The sequence below is a fragment of the Zophobas morio genome, unplaced genomic scaffold (assembly GCF_036711695.1).
Source record: "Zophobas morio isolate AGI-343-1 ecotype UQ-CSIRO unplaced genomic scaffold, CSIRO_AGI_Zmor_V1 ptg000014l, whole genome shotgun sequence".
In the NCBI taxonomy this organism is placed as follows: domain Eukaryota; kingdom Metazoa; phylum Arthropoda; class Insecta; order Coleoptera; family Tenebrionidae; genus Zophobas; species Zophobas morio.
In genome coordinates, this window is record NW_026972119.1 from 5,200,599 (window position 1) to 5,220,031 (window position 19,433).

The 19,433-nt window shown below is 36.7% G+C and overlaps 2 protein-coding genes across 2 annotated transcripts in view; both read left to right on the forward strand.

The window, feature by feature from the left end:
* LOC135129218 (homeotic protein ultrabithorax-like) overlaps positions 1-19,433 on the forward strand; it is a 543,629-nt gene that overhangs the window by 277,044 nt on the left and 247,152 nt on the right. The gene's annotated exons all lie outside the window — the stretch shown is intronic.
* LOC135128773 (uncharacterized) lies at positions 9,634-14,847 on the forward strand. The gene has a single exon (XM_064055851.1). It carries the CDS (start codon positions 9,634-9,636, stop codon positions 14,845-14,847), a length of 5,214 nt encoding a protein of 1,737 aa, XP_063911921.1.

The window sequence follows — 19,433 nt, forward strand, 5'->3', positions numbered from 1 at the left end:
GAACCGTTCTTAATTTGATTTAAAAAAAGATGTAACGAGGATGAGAATGAGATACGAACTCACTAGTACAAGCCTTATTCGAACGCTTAGGAAGCAGAAATTAGTCACCTCTTGTCGCACGCGCACCTGAGGTATCGCTATATACAACACACAGCGAATATTACAGAAACATTTTTGTAAAATAATTGTGGTTAAAACTACATGCGGATTCCTAAACTACAATTATACGTATAAAATATTTGTTGTTAAAAATTTTGAGTGGAACCATCGCGTTGTTGGTGGGGATGATTAGACAAATTTTGGTTAGGGTTTAATCATCTACATGATATTCCTAACATACATACAAAATGGAGAACAATCGGTCCGGTAGTTTCGAAGATTACGTGTGTAATAAAAATGGATACAGACGCCAGACAGACAGGCAGACGGAAAAGGGAAACTACTTTTTTCGCATTCTAGAGGTTATGAAACGTCGAGAAAACATAAAAGTGGCCATTCGTCTGATGGATTCGATTGCTATATATCCCAAGCTTATGCTCAGGAAGTAAAAATGCAAGAACACTGAAACAACTTGGCAACATCGCGTCAACATTTCAAAAATATAAGCTAAAAAGAGGTCAATCAGCTCATGTAAAAATATTATCTAGGATGTTCCATTTAATAAAACTAAGTCGTTTGTTACACAACATAAATAAAACACTCCATTTTAATATTTAGTTGAAAGCAGTTTTAGGTTGTTACCCAAACTTTTAATTGAAACTTTTTTTATATCTCTAATAATATAATTTATGAGATATCGAGGGCCACTTGCTTCTTGGCTCATCCTGTATATTTATTTTAATTCTATCTGTATATGAAGGAATATATCACCCCTTGTCTTCAAAAAAAAAAGAACTAACGAGAGAGAGAGCGAAGTATCTATTAGAGATACTCAGAAAACAAAATACGGTACTACAGCTGCTTCTAACCGTTCTGACAATAAGCAGTCAATATCATCAAACGGTGATCTGACACTATTGTGGCACAAGAGATATAGTGGTTTCACAACTTTGAATCTTTTACTATCCTTTCAAAGAATAATGCTTATTTGTTGTAAATTTATGACACCACCCGATTTGTTTGTGTTTGACTGGCACACTTCTCTTAAACAGGACCGGCTTTTCTTTGACGGTGTTAGTTTAAGGGGACTCGCTAGAGGAGGCATAACATTTTTTTGGTTTTTTGTATGAAAAAATGATATTAATATAGATGTATCATACATCAAACTGCAGATTTTTTCATATTCTAGACCATAGAGATCAGTTCAATAAATTAAAAAACTATGGCTGAGAAATATCGATAAAAAAACACCATTGTATGTTTTATTTTCAAGTTTTTTGAGTCATAACCAACATAGAATCGCTTGAAAATTCTCACATTAACAAAGCATCACTTTTTACAGGCCGCAGAATCATTAAATGTTTGTTAGTGATACAATTTATTTAAATAATAATGTATTTATTAAAATCAAAATATACCACAAATTAATGCAAAATACGTCGAATAATTTTAACAGGAATATCAGAGGAAAATTAATGATATATTGCTTGGCAGAGTTTTTAACAAAAACTAACAATTATTGAAAAAAATGGGTTTTACTTGGAAAGTCACTTCCGTAAATTGTAGTGGCGCTCCTGTCGGCAAGGTCCTGAACTAACGGTTCAAATTCTGTCGAATTGATACCCATTTTTTTCAATAATTGTTACTTTTTACTGCTAAGCAATATATCATTAATTTTCCTCTAATATTCCTGTTAAAATTATTATTCAACGTATTTTGCATTAATTTGTGGTATATTTTGATTTTAATAAATACATTATTATTTAAATAAATTGTACCACTAACAAACATTTAATGGCTCTGCGGCCTGTAAAAAGTGATGCTTTGTCAAAGTGAGAATTTTCAAGCGATTCTATGATGGTTGTGAGTCAAAAAACTTGAAAAGAAAACATACAATCGTGCTTTTTTTGCGATATTTCTCAGCCATATTTTTTTAATTTATTGAACTGATCTCTGTGGTCTAGAATATGAAAAAATCTGCGGTTTGATGTATGATACATCTATATTAATATTATTCTTTCATATAAAAAACCAAAAAAATGTTATACCTCTTATACCTCGTCTAGCGAGTCCCCTTAAGATGCTCTTTCTTCACAAACAAGGGGGTTGAAAAGTCAAAGCTATAAAATCGCTATTTCCGTTGGTACCTTAAATTATAGCAATAAGGAAATAGTAAATAAAGATGGAACGAAAAGCTCACTAATCAATGAATGAACATATTTGTTGCAAAACTTTACAGAAAACATAAAAATAATACGACAGAATTTACATTAAAATGCAAGAACATCAATTTCTGTTGATATGTTTGAAAAAACTTAGGTAATATGTAAGAAGATTTACTGTAAATTAAACTAATAAATTTTATAACCTAAAATTTCAAGAACCAAAATCCCCAATCCGTAAAAATTACAAGTTGAATCCAAACTTTGCGGTTGTCAAACGGAAGACAGAGACGTATTTGTATTTGTTTTACTTTGTAATGAATTTAATTAATATGTCTGTAAAAATATGTAGAAGGAATATTAATTTGTTGTTTGTATCTGTATGTTTAGCCTGTACTTGACTTTTAGCATTATGAAATTATTATATGTTAGCATCTAACCAAAAGAAACCGATGGACTATTTTCTGAATAGAAATTTCCGCAAACTTCGATGCGATGCTCACCAGCCAGGCTGTAAAATTTGATTAGTATACAAAATAATAAACTATAATTTAACGTCAGACCTAAGACGAAGGGAGAGAATACAGTACATACAAAAAAAAAGAAATAAAAGATAGAACAACATATGAAGTGTCTGCACGTTCTAGCATACAACAATTTTATGAGATTTTGAAAATGTAAATGTACTTAAAATTTTAATGTCATGATGACGATAAAAGTCGACGACCTTATTTCTTTGAGGATAACAATTTTAAATTGTATGTAGGTACGTAGTGCCGACACATATACATCTAACCGAATGAAGTGTCTGAAATAACAAAATTGACTTTGTTGTACTTGTCTTTGAACTAACATAATGACATCTTATGCATTTTTAATACTTTTTATCTTACTAACGTCACAACTCAGGTAGAAAATGTCATTAATTAAAGATATTAGTCTGAGAATTTTTTCCATAGCTTGCTTTAATTCTTTTTTTTTTATTGAAGGCTCTTACCGCGTGGTTTTTAAAAATGTTTACTCTAGTTGGCCATGACGCGGCTGGCGTAAACGCCATGGCCAACTAGAGTAGAAATTTGAAAAATCACCTGATGTAATGTCGAGCGGATTTCGTGGCTTAAATTTAATATTACTGACACGTGGCATCTTATTTTTAATTAAAATATTGTTTGTTTTCGTTTTAACTGTTTTACATTTATGATGTAGGTTTACAATTAACGGTTTATCTAAATTGTCGGTAAGTATTGTCAGTTCATCATCCAGTTTTTGTGTGGTGTTTTTTTTGTGGGGGGGGGGGGATAACAGGATAAGAGGAAATCCTGTTTCTCTTGCTGCCAGTGCCTATGGTTTATTTTCGACCTAGGGAAAGGGGCTACTTTCGAATGACGTTGGAGAACTGTGACTGATGAAGTATTAACGTTACGGAGATCGTTTAATCGTTCTTGTGCAAGTGCATCCAGGAGCCGCCAATCGGGGCCGCCCCTCTTCACTTTGGGAGTAATCAAACTTCTCTGGATCAGATTACTGTCTTTGATAAGGCCGTTATTTATATCGTCTGGAATTCACGTTGTTCTCGAAAATGTTTATATCTTCATTCGTCGTGTTGACGATAACTCATTTCAAAGTGAGATTACAATTTCCATTCCACTGTTTCTTACAGCAAACTCTAGGAAGACAATAAGAAAAAACAAAAAGAACGGACGGCTCGTGAGTTATTGTGTGTAAGATAAACGGGTCCGCTCCAGCTCGAAATGAAGTCTGGCGGGAAATTTATACGCGGCCCTGCTGCAATATCTCCAGTAGAACAGAATTGGACTAGCTTCGAGGAAAATAGGCTACTGCGGGAGACGCATTTTAAATTAGCTTTTTATTGGGGCTGTTTAAGGGCCTCAACTTACCGATCTAAATGGTGCCGCTTTTTATTGATGCTGAATAAATAGATCTCCACATTTCACCCTTAAGACCATCTTCTGACCAGAATTATCGTGCATCGTTATCCCCGTCATAAATCCTCCACGAAAGAAGTACACAAAAGGCGTAGTCCGGATTTGGAACGCTTTCTAATTGTATCTTGATTTGGCATTATATCTTAAGTTATTGTACTTGTCGTAAGCAGCGTGGTCGAGAGCGCAGGTGATGGGATCATAGGCCGACCTCGTAAATCTAGGAGGCCCTGGGCGGGACCAGAACAAGTGCTATCCAGATAACCTCTTTGATCCACACTCACTCATTCTTGCAGTGGACATGTTAAGATCTTGTCACGAGTCCAGACCAAAATTTTGTTCAACGTTTACGGTTTTCGTGCATTCTTAGATCGGCTTATCTCGCAGGGTATTCATCCTTCTTCGTTAGCTTCATCTTGATTAAAATTTTACTTAATTGTGGCTATATTAAACACGTGATTAACAACACTTAGGTGCACTATGTTGCGTTCGGTTAATAAACTATCTAATTTTAGATAAAGCATTCGCGTTTGTCCAGTTTCCCATAAATAACCACAAAATGATAATTAATTGGACACGATGTATAAATCCGTCTGAAATAATTGTGAAGAACTGCTTTAAACTTGTATATAGTTAGCATAATTTCGTGAACGCGATGAAAGCTTTCTGGATATTATAACAAATGACTGTTCTCGTATTCTGTTCGCAAAAACCAAATTTATTTTAAAATTTATTATTAAAGATAACCGATATTTATTATACAAGGCTATAAAAAACTAATTATTTTTTAGGCTGGATTTGTGAACCACACAACGTCGAGGAAACAATTACCGAAGCCTTAGTGAGACAACTAATCCAGTTAAGTATTTAGTGTGTTGCACTGAGCTTTCGGTCTTCGACGTAAAAGTGGAAGCCTTTTGTATATGTTCACGATCACTGTAACAGATTTTATTTCATCCAATATAATTATCTTTGTGATCCCACATTGGTTGTCTTATTGATAAAGCTGTGAATCATTCTGATTTATGCTTTTTATTGTCAAGAATAGGCACGCAACTTTTACTTTATGAAAAGTTTGTTTTCCAAAAGTTCGAGCACTGAATTATGACATCTAAGTATATTGAGATGGAAAGTCTGAAGTTTTATTTTTTTCAGATCATTTTCTTTGATTGATTGTACATTTCCTTATACTAAGTCTTAACAAGATGTCGGAAAATCGCCAGTGTAAATAAATTAACGCAGTGTATAAATACGTAATCATTGAAGGTATAATTATGACATATTTTAAACGAGTCTTGTTAGTGGTGGTATCATTATGAGCCTGAGCAAAAATGTAAGATCATCTGGTAATGAGTTACCCTGTGCATAAATAAGTACCCTTATTATAGCTGTTAGTAAAAACGTTAGTGTCGTTTTTACGACAGGTAATTACTCAATTATGTACTTGCTTTTTACTAGTAATTAGAAGACGGATCAGACTGATATCTGCTGTGTACATTTTTGTCTTCCCGAGCGTAAGCTAAGGAGGTATTACAAAGGGTCCTCCTGACGAATGACTACTTTCATGTTTTCTGGATGTGATCCCCTATACTACGAAACAATGGGTCTCGGGTTTCCGTTTGTCTGTCTGCCTGCCGTCTGCATCGTTTTTTATTAGACATATAATTTCCAAATATCGTATAGATGGTAAAACACTAACCAAACTTTATTTAATCACCTCACCAACAATATGATGACGTCAGTTCAAAATTGTACACGTAAATCTAATTTAAATTTTATAAAACAACATACTCCTACGCGTGTAGTTTACGAATCCGTCTTGATTGTTATATGCATTCAGATTTTTAGAAGAAAATTAAAACTGTTTAACGCCATTTTAGAATTTTTGAGAACTGCTATTACATGAGTCAAATTTATTTTACTGATTAAATCAAGAACGACCCACTCCACTTTCCGGAAAATTTGGGAATACAAAAGTGTTATTATTAATATTAGAAGTACTGTACTTGTCTAAATTGATGAATGTGTCCTTACAAAAGTGTTAATGACGTCATCACAAAATGTCTATATTTTAACTTACAACGGTTACAAAAAAAAATCACAAAATCAAATCTTAAAATTTTTCGAAAACTCTGGATATGTTGTATTGTACTTCAGGAGCGCTGCAAGTTCCGTCTAAATATCGTTACACCAATTTTTTACTCTATGCATCCAGATTTTTGCAAGAAGATCCAAATTACATCGTAACATTGTAAGAGCACCGCGGTGTTTTAATCTACGTGGTTCTAACATCTAAGTCGCTGCTGCTATTAACTTGTGGATCACTGTTTTTTTATTGATCAAATCAAGAACGATTCACCCCATTTTCTAGAAAATTTGAAAACATAGTAATGTTGGGCTCGTCTATATTTAATAATAATAAAATAAAAATTGTCATAATAAGAAGTACTTACCCAAAATAATATTCAAAACGTTTTGCTCCATTTCAGTTTAGTTAACAATTTTAATCGCATCCTCTGTTTTGAAGTTGTTACGTGCATTCTTTCAAAGTACAGTAATGTTCGGTTATAACGAACCTCATGGGACTGGTAAAAGTAGTTCGTTATATCCGAAGTTCGTTATAAATGATCTCAAAAAAATCAATATATACTTTCATAAACTTAACTATGTATTTCGGTATACAACATTTAAAAGTATTACAAAAATATAAACATGTTAAGATAATAATACAGTAGTACATATAAGAAAAAAAACTTGATTAATAAAAAGTTGATTAAAAATAAAAGTTGTTACTGAGAATAATCTCAAATTTTACGTTGCTTCTTGTGAGAAAAATTAATTTCATTCATATACAATTCTATTTCGCCTAATTTATTTAAAATACCGTGTGGAGTGTTTCGCGCCTGAAGAAAATGACGAACGGCCCTAATGTATTAAACCGCTTGGGAGGGTTTTGGGATCGTTTCCTCTTTTTCTTCTTCTTCGTTATCTTCTTCGTCTTCAGTCTCATCTTCTGTTTGAATGTTGCATTGAACTGATTTAACAATATCATCATCCAAAATTTCAGACTTCACTAAAATGTCGTCAAAATGGACGTATTCTTCGAAGTCGATATCAAATCCATCGTCAGAATTACTTTCATGTTTTCTGAGCCATTCAGCCAATAGTAGTTCGTCTTCTGGTTCAAATTTTTCATCTGTAGAAACCCAGCATGTCGAAAACAGTTAGCAATTGTTTGTTCTGATACTTTTTGCCATGCCATACTGATAAAATTGACAGCATCTAATAGATCCACACACAAGTGTTCCTAACCGTTGTCGATAGAATCAATCATTTTCGAAAGAAGAAGTCGTCGATAATTGTTCTTTAGACTATCTATTATACCCTAATCCATAGGCTGTAATTTTGTAGTGCAGATAAAGCTGACTGGTGAAAAAGTTCGTTGTAATAGATATTTATTTTATTAGGAGTTTAAGTGATACTTTATGTGTCGAGTATGGACGATTAAACGCCGAGCGATAGCGAGGCGAATTAAGTCCATACGAGTCACATGAAGTCACTTAAACTCCGAATGAAATACAATATTTTATTTTCAAACGATTAATCTTCTTTTGAAATGATTGTTTCCTATCTTCTTGCTTCATTAAGGAATTGCCTTGATTTCATTTACCATGGTTACTATGGTTGACAACCACTATGATTTTCACATATTTATACTCCGGCGGAGTATAAATGTTGTATTTATACGCCGGCGGAGTATAAGTAGTACTTATACGCCGCTCAAACACGGTGTCATAGAAATGACACTTAAACCCCGGTAAGAGCGTCATATAAGTGTCAGTTATATGACGTTTGAAAATAAACGATTTTTTTTTCTTCAATATTAAAAATTCGGTTCGTTTTATCCGAAAGTTCGCTATAAGCGGATTCGTTATAACCGGAAAAAAATAACACGTATCTTATGGGACTTCAGTTCGTACTTTGCAAGTTGGTTCATTATATCAGGAAGTTCACTTTAACCGGGTTCGGTATCATCAACTTTGGTGTGTCGGTGTCGGAGAACGTGTCTCAAATAATTTCCTTAGTTTCCCAAATTTAAATTATAAAATATGCCTGTAACCAAGACTCGCTCAAAAAGTGGTGCTAGTGAATGTGTTATGATCAATGTTCAAGATCTTGAAACATTAATAAAAAATGCAGTAACAGAATCGGTGCAACCTTTAATAAACAAGATTCAAAATCTTGAAAAACAGATCGAGGAGCTAAATCAAAATCCATGTCACAAAAACCAAAAGATCAGATTAGGAGTTAAATCCGGCATTAAAAGGGATGACCAGATCGACGAAATCGATGAATTAAATTCGAGTACCGAAACCGTTATCAGCTTGGTCTCGTTATCTGAAGAGAAAGTAAATCCCAAAAAAACACATGAAGAGACTAATCAGGAAAATGACTGGACCCCAGCAAGGAGCAGAAGAAGTAATAGATCAAAGGGAGCAATTGGAATGAAAAAATTGGAAAACTTCCCCACTATTAAAATGGTGTTCAGAGTTGCAGGTGTTCGTTGGCGGCGAACTCTTTGTCCCCCGGCGAATGATGATTGCTTCCGTTGGCGGTTGGTCTCTTTCATAAGACCGACCGACCGACTAAGGCAGCCGCCAGTCACACCGCCAACACCAAACGTGTAAGACCAAGTCGGTCAGCTACTTCCTTAAAAATAAAGCCTTGATTGTGATAAAAGCTGTTTAATTAATTCAGGTCCTTCGAAGCAACAAAATCGAATAGCCATAACACATTGGTTGTACGATACGAAACATTGGTCCATACGAACCGGATGTGAATCAGTTTTAGTGTAGTGATCCGTGATCGCTTACTAGTTTCAAATTCATCAGTGGAGTATAGTGGTTGCAGTGATTGCATTGCTAGTTCGCAAAAGAATATCCAGCATCATCAGTTATCACCACGCCTATTCATCCACGAAGTACAGCATCAATTTCGATCAGGGCTTATTTCATCAATCAGCATCAGCAACACGTTTCTTCATCCACACCAGACGACGGCAGCAGTGGGCAGCATTCTTCTTAGCATTAAGGGATCACCACCACGTCCAATCAATCAACAGTACCCGTGGGTGAAGCTAACAGGCAAGGTCAAGATCCACCCGGGTCCAGGAAGCAGCGAAGAAACTCAACAAAAAACCTGCAGTCGAGGACAGCATCCACAAGAGCGACGCATACCCTCACCAGGACAACAAAGCCAAGGTCAGAGCTATCTGCTTCCTTCCTAATTTCACCCTTTCTTATTAAGGAGTATACATTTCAATATATATATTTAATTTCGGTCACAACATTGAGCGTGAGCAACCTCATAAGGTAACAGTCGCGATTCTTATTTCGATTCTTAAGTCGTAATAATCATTATTTATCATTATGCCTTCGTCAGAAGCATTAATTCGCTCACGCGGCGTAATTAAGGGAAAATTGACAAGAGTAGAAGGTTTCGTAAGGGATTTTAACCCAGATACGCAAAACATAAATGAACTTGAAACACGCTTAGATTACTTAGAAGCTGCGTTTAGAGACTTTGAAAATACGCAATTACAAATCGAACTCGCAGCCGATGATAATTCGGAAGATCAAACCGAAGAACGCGATAAGTTTGAGTCGCGGTATTTCGCGGTCGTATCAACTATCAAAACTCTGATACAAGAACTAAATGAGCGTAAAGGTTCGAAGGCAGGTAAACCCACATCTACAAATTCAAACGAAAACAACTCGTCAAACGAATTAAACATAAAACTACCTGTGTATAATCTACCCACGTTTGCGGGATCCTACAAAGAATGGTTGTCGTTTTCTGATCAATTTATATCCGTAATCCACAATAATGACAAATTAGACAAGTGCAACAAATTCCACTACTTGAAATCGTGTTTAAAAGGCGAAGCCCTTAAGGCAATAGAGGCATTATCAATATCAAACAATAATTACCAGATCGCTTGGGACCTTTTAGAAAAACGGTACGCGAACGAGAGACTTATTGCCCAAGAGCATGTTTATTCTATTTTAAGCTTCCCAGTAATTACCAAACCGTCGCATACCTGTTTACGCGAATTAATTGATAATTTAACAACAAATATAGAGGCACTTAAAACTTTAAAGGTACCGGTAGAAAGCTGGGACGCTATCTTAATACCAATTATTATTGAAAAATTAGACTTCGTCTCGAAAAGAGATTGGCAAGCTCAATTAACTTCGGCAATCCCAACATATTGGGAATTCTTAAAATTTCTAGAAAAACGACATCAAATCTTAGAATCGCTATTTCATACTAGCAAACAAACAGCTGTTCTAAAAACGCCGAGCGCAAACTTTACTCGAGCCCAAAATTTAAGATCAAATAATTACGCGACTACATCGACCTCTAATAGTGGTAGTAAACAAAAATTTTGTGTCTATTGCAAGAAAAATGAACATTACATAAATCAATGTTCAGAATTTCTCAAACTTAACGCGGGCGAACGACGTAGAGCCGTGGATCGAGTACGTTTATGCAAAAATTGCCTGAGAAACAATCACACATTAGAAAATTGCAGATCAAATTCAAAATGCCGAGTCTGTAATCAGACTCATAACACTTTACTGCATGCAATCGACAATCAAGTAAGCTCACCGGAACAATCGGAAACAGTATCTTTGAATTCATATTCTCAAATTAATACATCTAAATCGGGAATTCTCTCCACAGCCATAATTTTGATAAAAGACAAAAACAATAAGTTTCATGAATGTCGTGCGTTTCTAGATTCGGGTTCAATGAATCATTTCATAACTTTAAGGATGTGCAAAAAACTAGGCCTTCCGTGTCAAAAAATAGAGATGCAAATCGGCGGTATCAATCAGTCAGTTAGCAGCGTGAATCAATCAACACAAGTATCAGTGAAATCGAGATATAACCAATACAATCAGAATATTAGGTGCTTAGTTTTAAGTAACATAACAGAAAACCTTCCTATTAATCCGATGGATATGTCAACCATAAGTGTTCCCAAAAATATAAAGCTTGCGGATCCAGACTTTCATCGGCCCGGGCCGATTGATCTATTAATCGGTGCCGAATTGTTTTTGCCTTTAATGTGCATTGGACAAATTCATGTTGCCCCGGGGCAACCACATTTCCAAAAAACCCAGTTGGGATGGATTGTTGGAGGAAACATAAACGCATCCGGTAATAAACCTAGAGCCTTGTGTCATTTTACACGTTCAGATCAGAAATTACACGACCAAGTAAGTAAACTGTTTGAGCTTGAGGACACTAAAATTGTCGCCGACAAAGTTACTCCGGAAGAACGACAATGCGAAATCCATTTTTCACAAACCATTAAGCGGGATGTACACGGGCGGTTCGTGGCGCGCCTACCTTTCAAGTGCACCCCGCCTGACTTGGGAAATTCCCAGCAAGGCGCCCTCAGTCGGTTTCGATCTTTAGAAAATAAAATGCAGAGACAATCGGGTTTTAAGGAGCAGTACTCGGAATTTATGGCGGAATACCTGGAAATGAATCACATGGAACTAATACCGGATCCGAATATAAATTTAGAAAACTCGTACTATCTGCCGCACCACGCCGTGTTTAAATTATCTAGTACGACAACCAAATTGCGGACGGTTTTTGATGCGTCCTTTAAAACTACAACCGGTAAAAGTCTCAATGACAATTTAATGATCGGACCGGTAATTCAAGAAGATCTTTTTTCCATCTTGACGAGGTTTCGAATTCATCCGTTTGTGGTGACGGCCGATATCGCGAAAATGTACAGACAAATCCGAATCGACCCGCGCGACGCGGATTATCAGCGAATACTATGGCGTAAGGAACCCGACGAAGAATTACTAACGTACAGATTGACCACCTTGACATACGGTACGAAACCGGCCAGCTTCATCGCGACTCGTTGTTTGTCCGAGTTAGCCACGCGAAATCAAGATCTGCACCCCACAGCGAGTACTATAATCAAAAGGGATTTTTACATGGATGACCTGTTGACGGGTGCCCAAACGATTTCGGAATTAATTACCCTTCGCGAGGAGATGTCCGCGATCTTAAAACAGGGAGGTTTCGAATTACGCAAATGGGCTTCAAACGTAGCAGCCGTGCTTCCGACCGCCGATAATAGTCATGGCTCTTTAGTAAAATTGGACGATGGCGAATTAACAAAAATCTTGGGTTTACTTTGGGACCCCAAAACCGATGTTCTTAGGTACGACGTAAAACCAATCAACGTCAAATCAAAGGTGACCAAACGAATTATTTTATCAACCATTGCACAGATATTCGACCCATTAGGTCTGATCGGGGCGGTGATGTTAAAGGCGAAATTGATATTGCAGAAACTATGGTCGTTAAAGATCGAATGGGATGAATCTGTGCCACAAGATATCTACTATGTGTGGAGTGAATTTATTAAGGAATTGTTGTATCTTCGCGAATTACACATTCCTAGAAGAATTTCCGATCTCAACGAGATAATTGGGTTTGAACTGCACGGTTTTTGCGACGCCAGTATGAAGGGGTACGGAGCGGTCGTATATGTACGGACGTATGACAAATGCGGCAATTATTCGGTGCGTCTACTTGGTACAAAATCACGCGTCGCACCTCTAAAAACAGTAACCTTGCCGAGATTAGAATTATGCGGTGCATTACTCGTATCAAAACTTATTTGTGCCGTTAAAAAGGCGTTAAATGTAAATATTACGAAACAGTATTTGTGGTCAGACTCTAAAGTCGTTATAGCCTGGCTAAATAATAGTCCACACATGTGGCAAACGTTCGTAGCTAATCGGGTAGCCGAAATTCAAGATCTTACTGATATAGCAGACTGGCGACATGTCAAGGGTGAAGAAAACCCCGCGGACCTAGTTAGTCGTGGTCTTCTACCGCAAGAATTGATCAATAACGATTTATGGTTTAAGGGTCCGACGTGGCTTTGTTCAAACTTCGAAGTAAGATTACCAGAGAGTTCTAGCATCACCGTCGTTCACGTTGACGAAATGCCCGAAAAACGCAAACATGTTGCAGGCGTAATCGCAATAGAAATCAGTACGTCACTACCTATAATGACAAAAATGTCGTCCTTTCACAAATTGAATCGTGTCATTGCGTATTGCTTGCGTTGGTCGGACAGACACAGAAAATCAAAGCAGCAGTTACCAGCGGAAACTGGGCCCTTAAAGGTCCACGAATTACGAAAGGCCAAATTGTCAATTATTCGTTGGGTACAAAAATACGCATTTCCGGACGAATTAAAAACTCTGGAAAGGGGAGAGCCGATTAGCAATAGAAGTCCAATTCTATCATTAAACCCGTTCCTATCAAAGGACAACTTGATCAGAGTCGGCGGGCGCTTAAGAAATGCCAGATTGCAATTTGACACCAGGCACCCGATACTAATGCCAAGTAATCATCATATAAGTAGACTGCTTATTACCCAATATCACCTTGAAAATTTGCATTGCGGGACAGAAGGTACACTAGCGGCTCTAAGGCAAAATTTTTGGATCATATCGGCCCGTAGCGTTATCAGGCAGATTATACACAGGTGTATTCCCTGCTACCGCTATAACCCGAAAAGAATTATTCAAATGATGGGAGATTTACCTGCCCATCGGCTGGAACCCAACAGACCCTTTCTCATTTCGGGTGTGGATTACATAGGTCCCATTTTAATCAGGGAAGCTGCCGGTCGCGGAAAAAAAACAGTAAAGGCTTACATCGCCATATTTATTTGCTTCTCGACTAAGGCGGTTCACTTAGAATTAGTCGGCAACCTGACGTCGGAATCATTTTTAGGGGCATTACACAAACTGGTTTCCAGAAGGGGGCATGTACGACATTTATATTCTGATAACGGTTCAAATTTCGTGGGGGCAGCGAACCAAGAAATGCAAAAACTTAAGCAGTTCCTAAATTCATCCGATTTCCAGTCGAGTGTAATAGATGAGTTGGCCAAAAAGAGCATCGAATTTCACTTTATTCCGGCGCGATCACCACATATGGGCGGGTTATGGGAAGTTAATGTGAAATCAGTTAAAATGTTAATGAAAAGAACGATAGGACTTGCGACCTTAACTTATGAAGAATTGTATACGCTCCTTACACGTATAGAGGCAATTTTGAACTCCCGTCCTCTCACCCCTATTAGCAACGACCCAAACGACCTTGAACCTTTAACCCCCGCACATTTTCTCGCAGGTGAAGCTCTGACCGCGGTCTTTGAGGGAGACGTTACGGACGTCAAGACAGGCCGTCTCTCTAGATGGCAACATGTCGAGCAACTACGTCAAAACTTCTGGCGAAGATGGACCCGAGAATATGTCCTCCAGCTGCAGAGGAGGTCCAAGTGGCAACAACCGGGCAACATCCCAACCATCGGGTCGCTTGTTCTTATCGCAGATGACGAGCTACCTCCATTGCGGTGGCACCTAGGGCGCGTCGCTGAATTACACTACGGCAAGGACGGTCTTCCCAGAGTGGCCTCGTTAAACACTAACGGGGGAATGATAAAACGTGCCGTCCACAAACTATGTCGTCTGCCCGTGGACAATGACGACACGAAAGTAGTTGTGACTGATTTTGAATGAGTTAGTAGTGCCGTTCTTCGCGGTGCATAGACTATCCTGGACTCAAATATCGCAATGAACTTCGGCAACGTACAAAGTGGCGAGTTCCAAAGAACCAGTTCAACGTGAAGCACTCGTAGTCCTAGAAGAGGATAATCTTCCACCATCACTGCGGAAGATGGGACGCATCCAGGACCTTCATCCCGATAGTGATGGTTGTGTTCGCGTAATAAGTGTGAAAACAAATAATGGTGTAGTGAAGCGTACGCTTAATAAAATATGTGTTTTACCGGTCGAATAATGGAGTAACAAGACTTAATAACGGACATGAGTACCTGTTATTTCTAACCATTTTCTGCCTATAATAATTTTTTCGTTTCATGTTTTCTTATATGTTATATGTTTGTGTTTATTCTGTATGTTAATTTAATCAAATCTTTTGTGCAGGATGCGCGCTATCTTTTCTCGTTCTGCAGTTTCGTTTATTTGGATTTATGTTTCCGTTTTGTTTATCCATGTGCATTTATTTATGTTCTACTGATTGTACAGTTGTTGTACAGTGCATGTTTGTTATCTTTATTTGTTTTGTCATGTACATGTTAACTCATTACCCAAGTTGTCATTTGAAAGTTACATCTTTCAACGGGGGGAGTATGTTCAGAGTTGCAGGTGTTCGTTGGCGGCGAACTCTTTGTCCCCCGGCGAATGATGATTGCTTCCGTTGGCGGTTGGTCTCTTTCATAAGACCGACCGACCGACTAAGGCAGCCGCCAGTCACACCGCCAACACCAAACGTGTAAGACCAAGTCGGTCAGCTACTTCCTTAAAAATAAAGCCTTGATTGTGATAAAAGCTGTTTAATTAATTCAGGTCCTTCGAAGCAACAAAATCGAATAGCCATAACACATTGGTTGTACGATACGAAACAAATGGCCCAACGAAAAAGTTCCCTTTTTGTGTCAAGATTTGCACCTGACATATCTGAGGAAACAATTTTAAATATAGTGAAAGAAGTGGCTCCGGAGGCTGTTTGTGAGAAACAAATAAGCAAATTTCCCGAATCATATTCATCTTTTAGAATCGATGTAAATCAGTCTAACTATGTAGTTGTAAGCAATCCTGAATTGTGGCCTGAAGGAACCTTCATCAGTAGGTTTTTTCGAAAAAACACTAATCAACCAAAGTAAGATGACATATCAAATAAATTTTCTATTCCTAAACATACAATCACTGCGTAATAAATGTGATGAGCTAGAAGTTTTTGTCAATGACACTAGTGGCAGTAACCTATTTTCAGTAATTGGTATTACTGAACACTGGCTAAGATCCTTTGAGATGGAGCACTGCAATATAGATAATTATATGATTCCATCATACTTCTGTCGACAAGGCCTCGGTTATGGAGGTTCACTTATTATGGCACATCAGTCTCTTGAATGCCGAATTCTTACTCAAATAACGGATCTTTCAATGGAAAAAATTTGTGAATTGTCTGCTATCCTCATCCCTCAAATCAAGTTAGTTGTAATTACCCTGTATCATGCGCCAAGTGGTGACTTTCAGGAGTTTCTCAACATTTTATCAGAATCCTTGACCTTGGTGGATACCGTCAACATGAACGTACTAGTTGGAGGTGACTTTAATGTGTTGTTCAATCCATGTGATAAAATTGTCAACTTCTTTGTAATTTAATGTTAAGTTTTGGCTTAATCCAGATGGTTCATTTTCCAACTCGACAAAATAACTGCATTGACAATGTTTTCTCTAATATCGACGTCTCTCTGTGTTCGGCATCACCAATAAATGTCACTACATCCGATCACCAAGGTATAAACTTCAGTTATGTGTCATCATATTGCAATCGGCAATCCTATTCTGCAGTATTAAAAACATATAGACCGATAACACAAGCGGGTAAAAGCAGGTTCTACCACCTATTAGAGAATGCTGATTGGACGTTTATCGATGATTTGAACACAGATTTGAATGTCAAATTTTCCACATTTACACAGATTATAGAAAAAAAATATGTTTATGCTTTTCCAGAAAAATGTATACAAAAAAACGGAAATAATCATGTCAAAATTAAATGGTTTACTGAAGAATTGTATGTAATGCGGGATAGACTAAAATATATAGACGATCTCTACAAATCTACAAATAACACTGATCGCGAATTAAGAGAGAAACGAAATATCTTAAGGTCGCACTATAGGCAGGCAATACAACAGGCTAAAACTGCTGCAAATAACAAATTTATTAATTGTGCTGTAAACAAAAACAAAGCTATGTGGAATGTTATCAATTCAAAAAATAAGCGTAGTGTTAGCAATAGATCCAACTGTGATATTGATGTGAATCATTTTAATGATCATTTTATTAATATAGCCTGTGATATTATAAATAGTTTACCACCTCCTACAGGTGATCCTTTAATGTTTATGTCTCAAAACATGTGTGATACTGACAAGAATTGTGATTATTTTACCTTTAGTGAGGTATCCATTTGCCACGTAAGAGATATCCTTCGTAGTTTAAAATCAAAAAAAGTTAAGGACATCTATGGCATGAGTGTAGAACTGTTGAAAGTAATAACTGATGTAATAATTAGCCCGTTAACTAAACTCATGAACATGTGCTTAAGAACAAATGTATTTCCAAACTGTCTGAAACGAAGCCTAGTTATCCCGATATATAAAAAGGGTGAAGCCAATGACAAAAACAACTATAGACCTATCTCGATATTACCAGTCTTCTCTAAAGTCTTGGAGAAAATTATGACCATACAACTTACTGCGTATTTTGAAGATAAAAAAGTTTTTACAGATAACCAATTTGGCTTTAGATCAGGTCGTTCTACTACCGAAGCACTCTTATCCTTTACCAACAATATATTGGGGGCATTTGACAGGGGCGAAGTAGTGATGGCAGAATTCCTTGACTTGTCGAAGGCCTTCGACTGTGTCAATTATACAACTCTACTACGAAAATTATTTTTCTACAACGTCCATCCAAACGGCTGTAAGCTTATAACTTCATTTTTGACCAACCGTACTCAAAGAGTTGTAGCCAATGGTAAATCATCTACTGATCTACCCCTACAAATAGGAGTACCCCAAGGTTCTATCATAGGTCCTTTACTTTTCTTTATCTTCATAAATGATTTTCCCGCGTATATAGGAAATGCAAATGTGGTATTATTTGCTGATGATACCACAATTACAACGGAAGGAGAAGATATAGGAAAAGTGCTGAGCTGTGGCCGGGAGACTCGACTGAGGGCCTCCGACTGGTTCAACAGTAATAGCCTAAAGGTAAACAAAAAAAAAAGCGTCGAGATGTTGTTCACCCTGAAGGATTATCCAAACGATTACGCCACCGAAACTAGCTTCCTGGGCCTAAAAATTGACTCCAAACTACTTTGGCATTACCATGGAGACTATCTCGAAAAAATGCTGAACAAAAAATTGTTTTTATTGAGAAATCTCAGCAAACATGTCTCTCGTGACACGCTGAAAACAGCATATTTCGGGTTAGTTCACTCAAGTCTAACTTATGGACTCGCTGTGTGGGGACATGCTTCGTGCCGCCACCGCGTTTTTGCTCTCCAGAGACGCGCTATTCGTATAGTCGCAAACCTGGGTTTTAGAGAGGACTGTAGAAATGCTTTTAAAGACTTAAAAATATTAACGCTTCCCTCTTTGTATATCCTTACTTGTGTAAATTATATTAAATCTAATTTAAGTTACTTCTCTTCGCATACTGACATACATGGTCACAATACAAGAAATAGGGATAAGCTATATAAGCAGAATATAAGACTCCGAAGAACGCAAACGGCATCCAGATTTTTTGGAGTGAAATTTTATAATATTTTGCCTACCGACATTAAATCACTGCCCCAAAAACTGTTTATAAATAAAGTTAAACAACATCTATTCAACGGTGCATTTTATGACACTGATGAATACCTTCAGTATTTCCTTCAATTCCAATAATTGTCGTGTATGATTGACCATTGCTTTATTGTAAGTTGATATGTGTTCTGTTATGTTTTGTTAACTTGACTTGTGTAAGACTATATTGTTAAAGCACCAATAAAGATTATTATTATTATTATTATAAGCGATCATCACTGTATATGCATAAGTAATCAAAGTTAAACATATACTGATAATATATTTTTGCCACTACTTTGTTTCGTTACCTTACTTCAGTCCACATATATCTTTATTTTAACTTACAGGATTAGGATTTATCATAAAAAAAATAATAAAATTAGCACAATTATATTGTGTTATGTTTCGAAGAAGTTGTATTTGTTCGACTGTACTTCAAGGGTGAGGAAATTTTTATTTATATGTATTTTGTTTAAATGTATTTTTGAAGACTTCTTTAAACGAAGTATTATTTCATCTTCCGAGTTCCTACGATTTTAGATATTTACACCTTTCTGCAAATTAATACAAATAATACAAATAAAAATAGAATAAAATAGAATAATTTTTCTAATGACCAATGAAAATCTTCAGTTTTATCATTTTTCCAGAAATCTTAGAAGTTACCATATACATAGCGATTTTTAACTTTTTACTTTCCGAGATTAA

Coding starts and splice junctions, on each gene's coding strand:
- LOC135128773 (XM_064055851.1), top strand. CDS start 9,634: ATGCCTTCGTCAGAAGCATTAATTCGCTCACGCGGCGTAATTAAGGGA.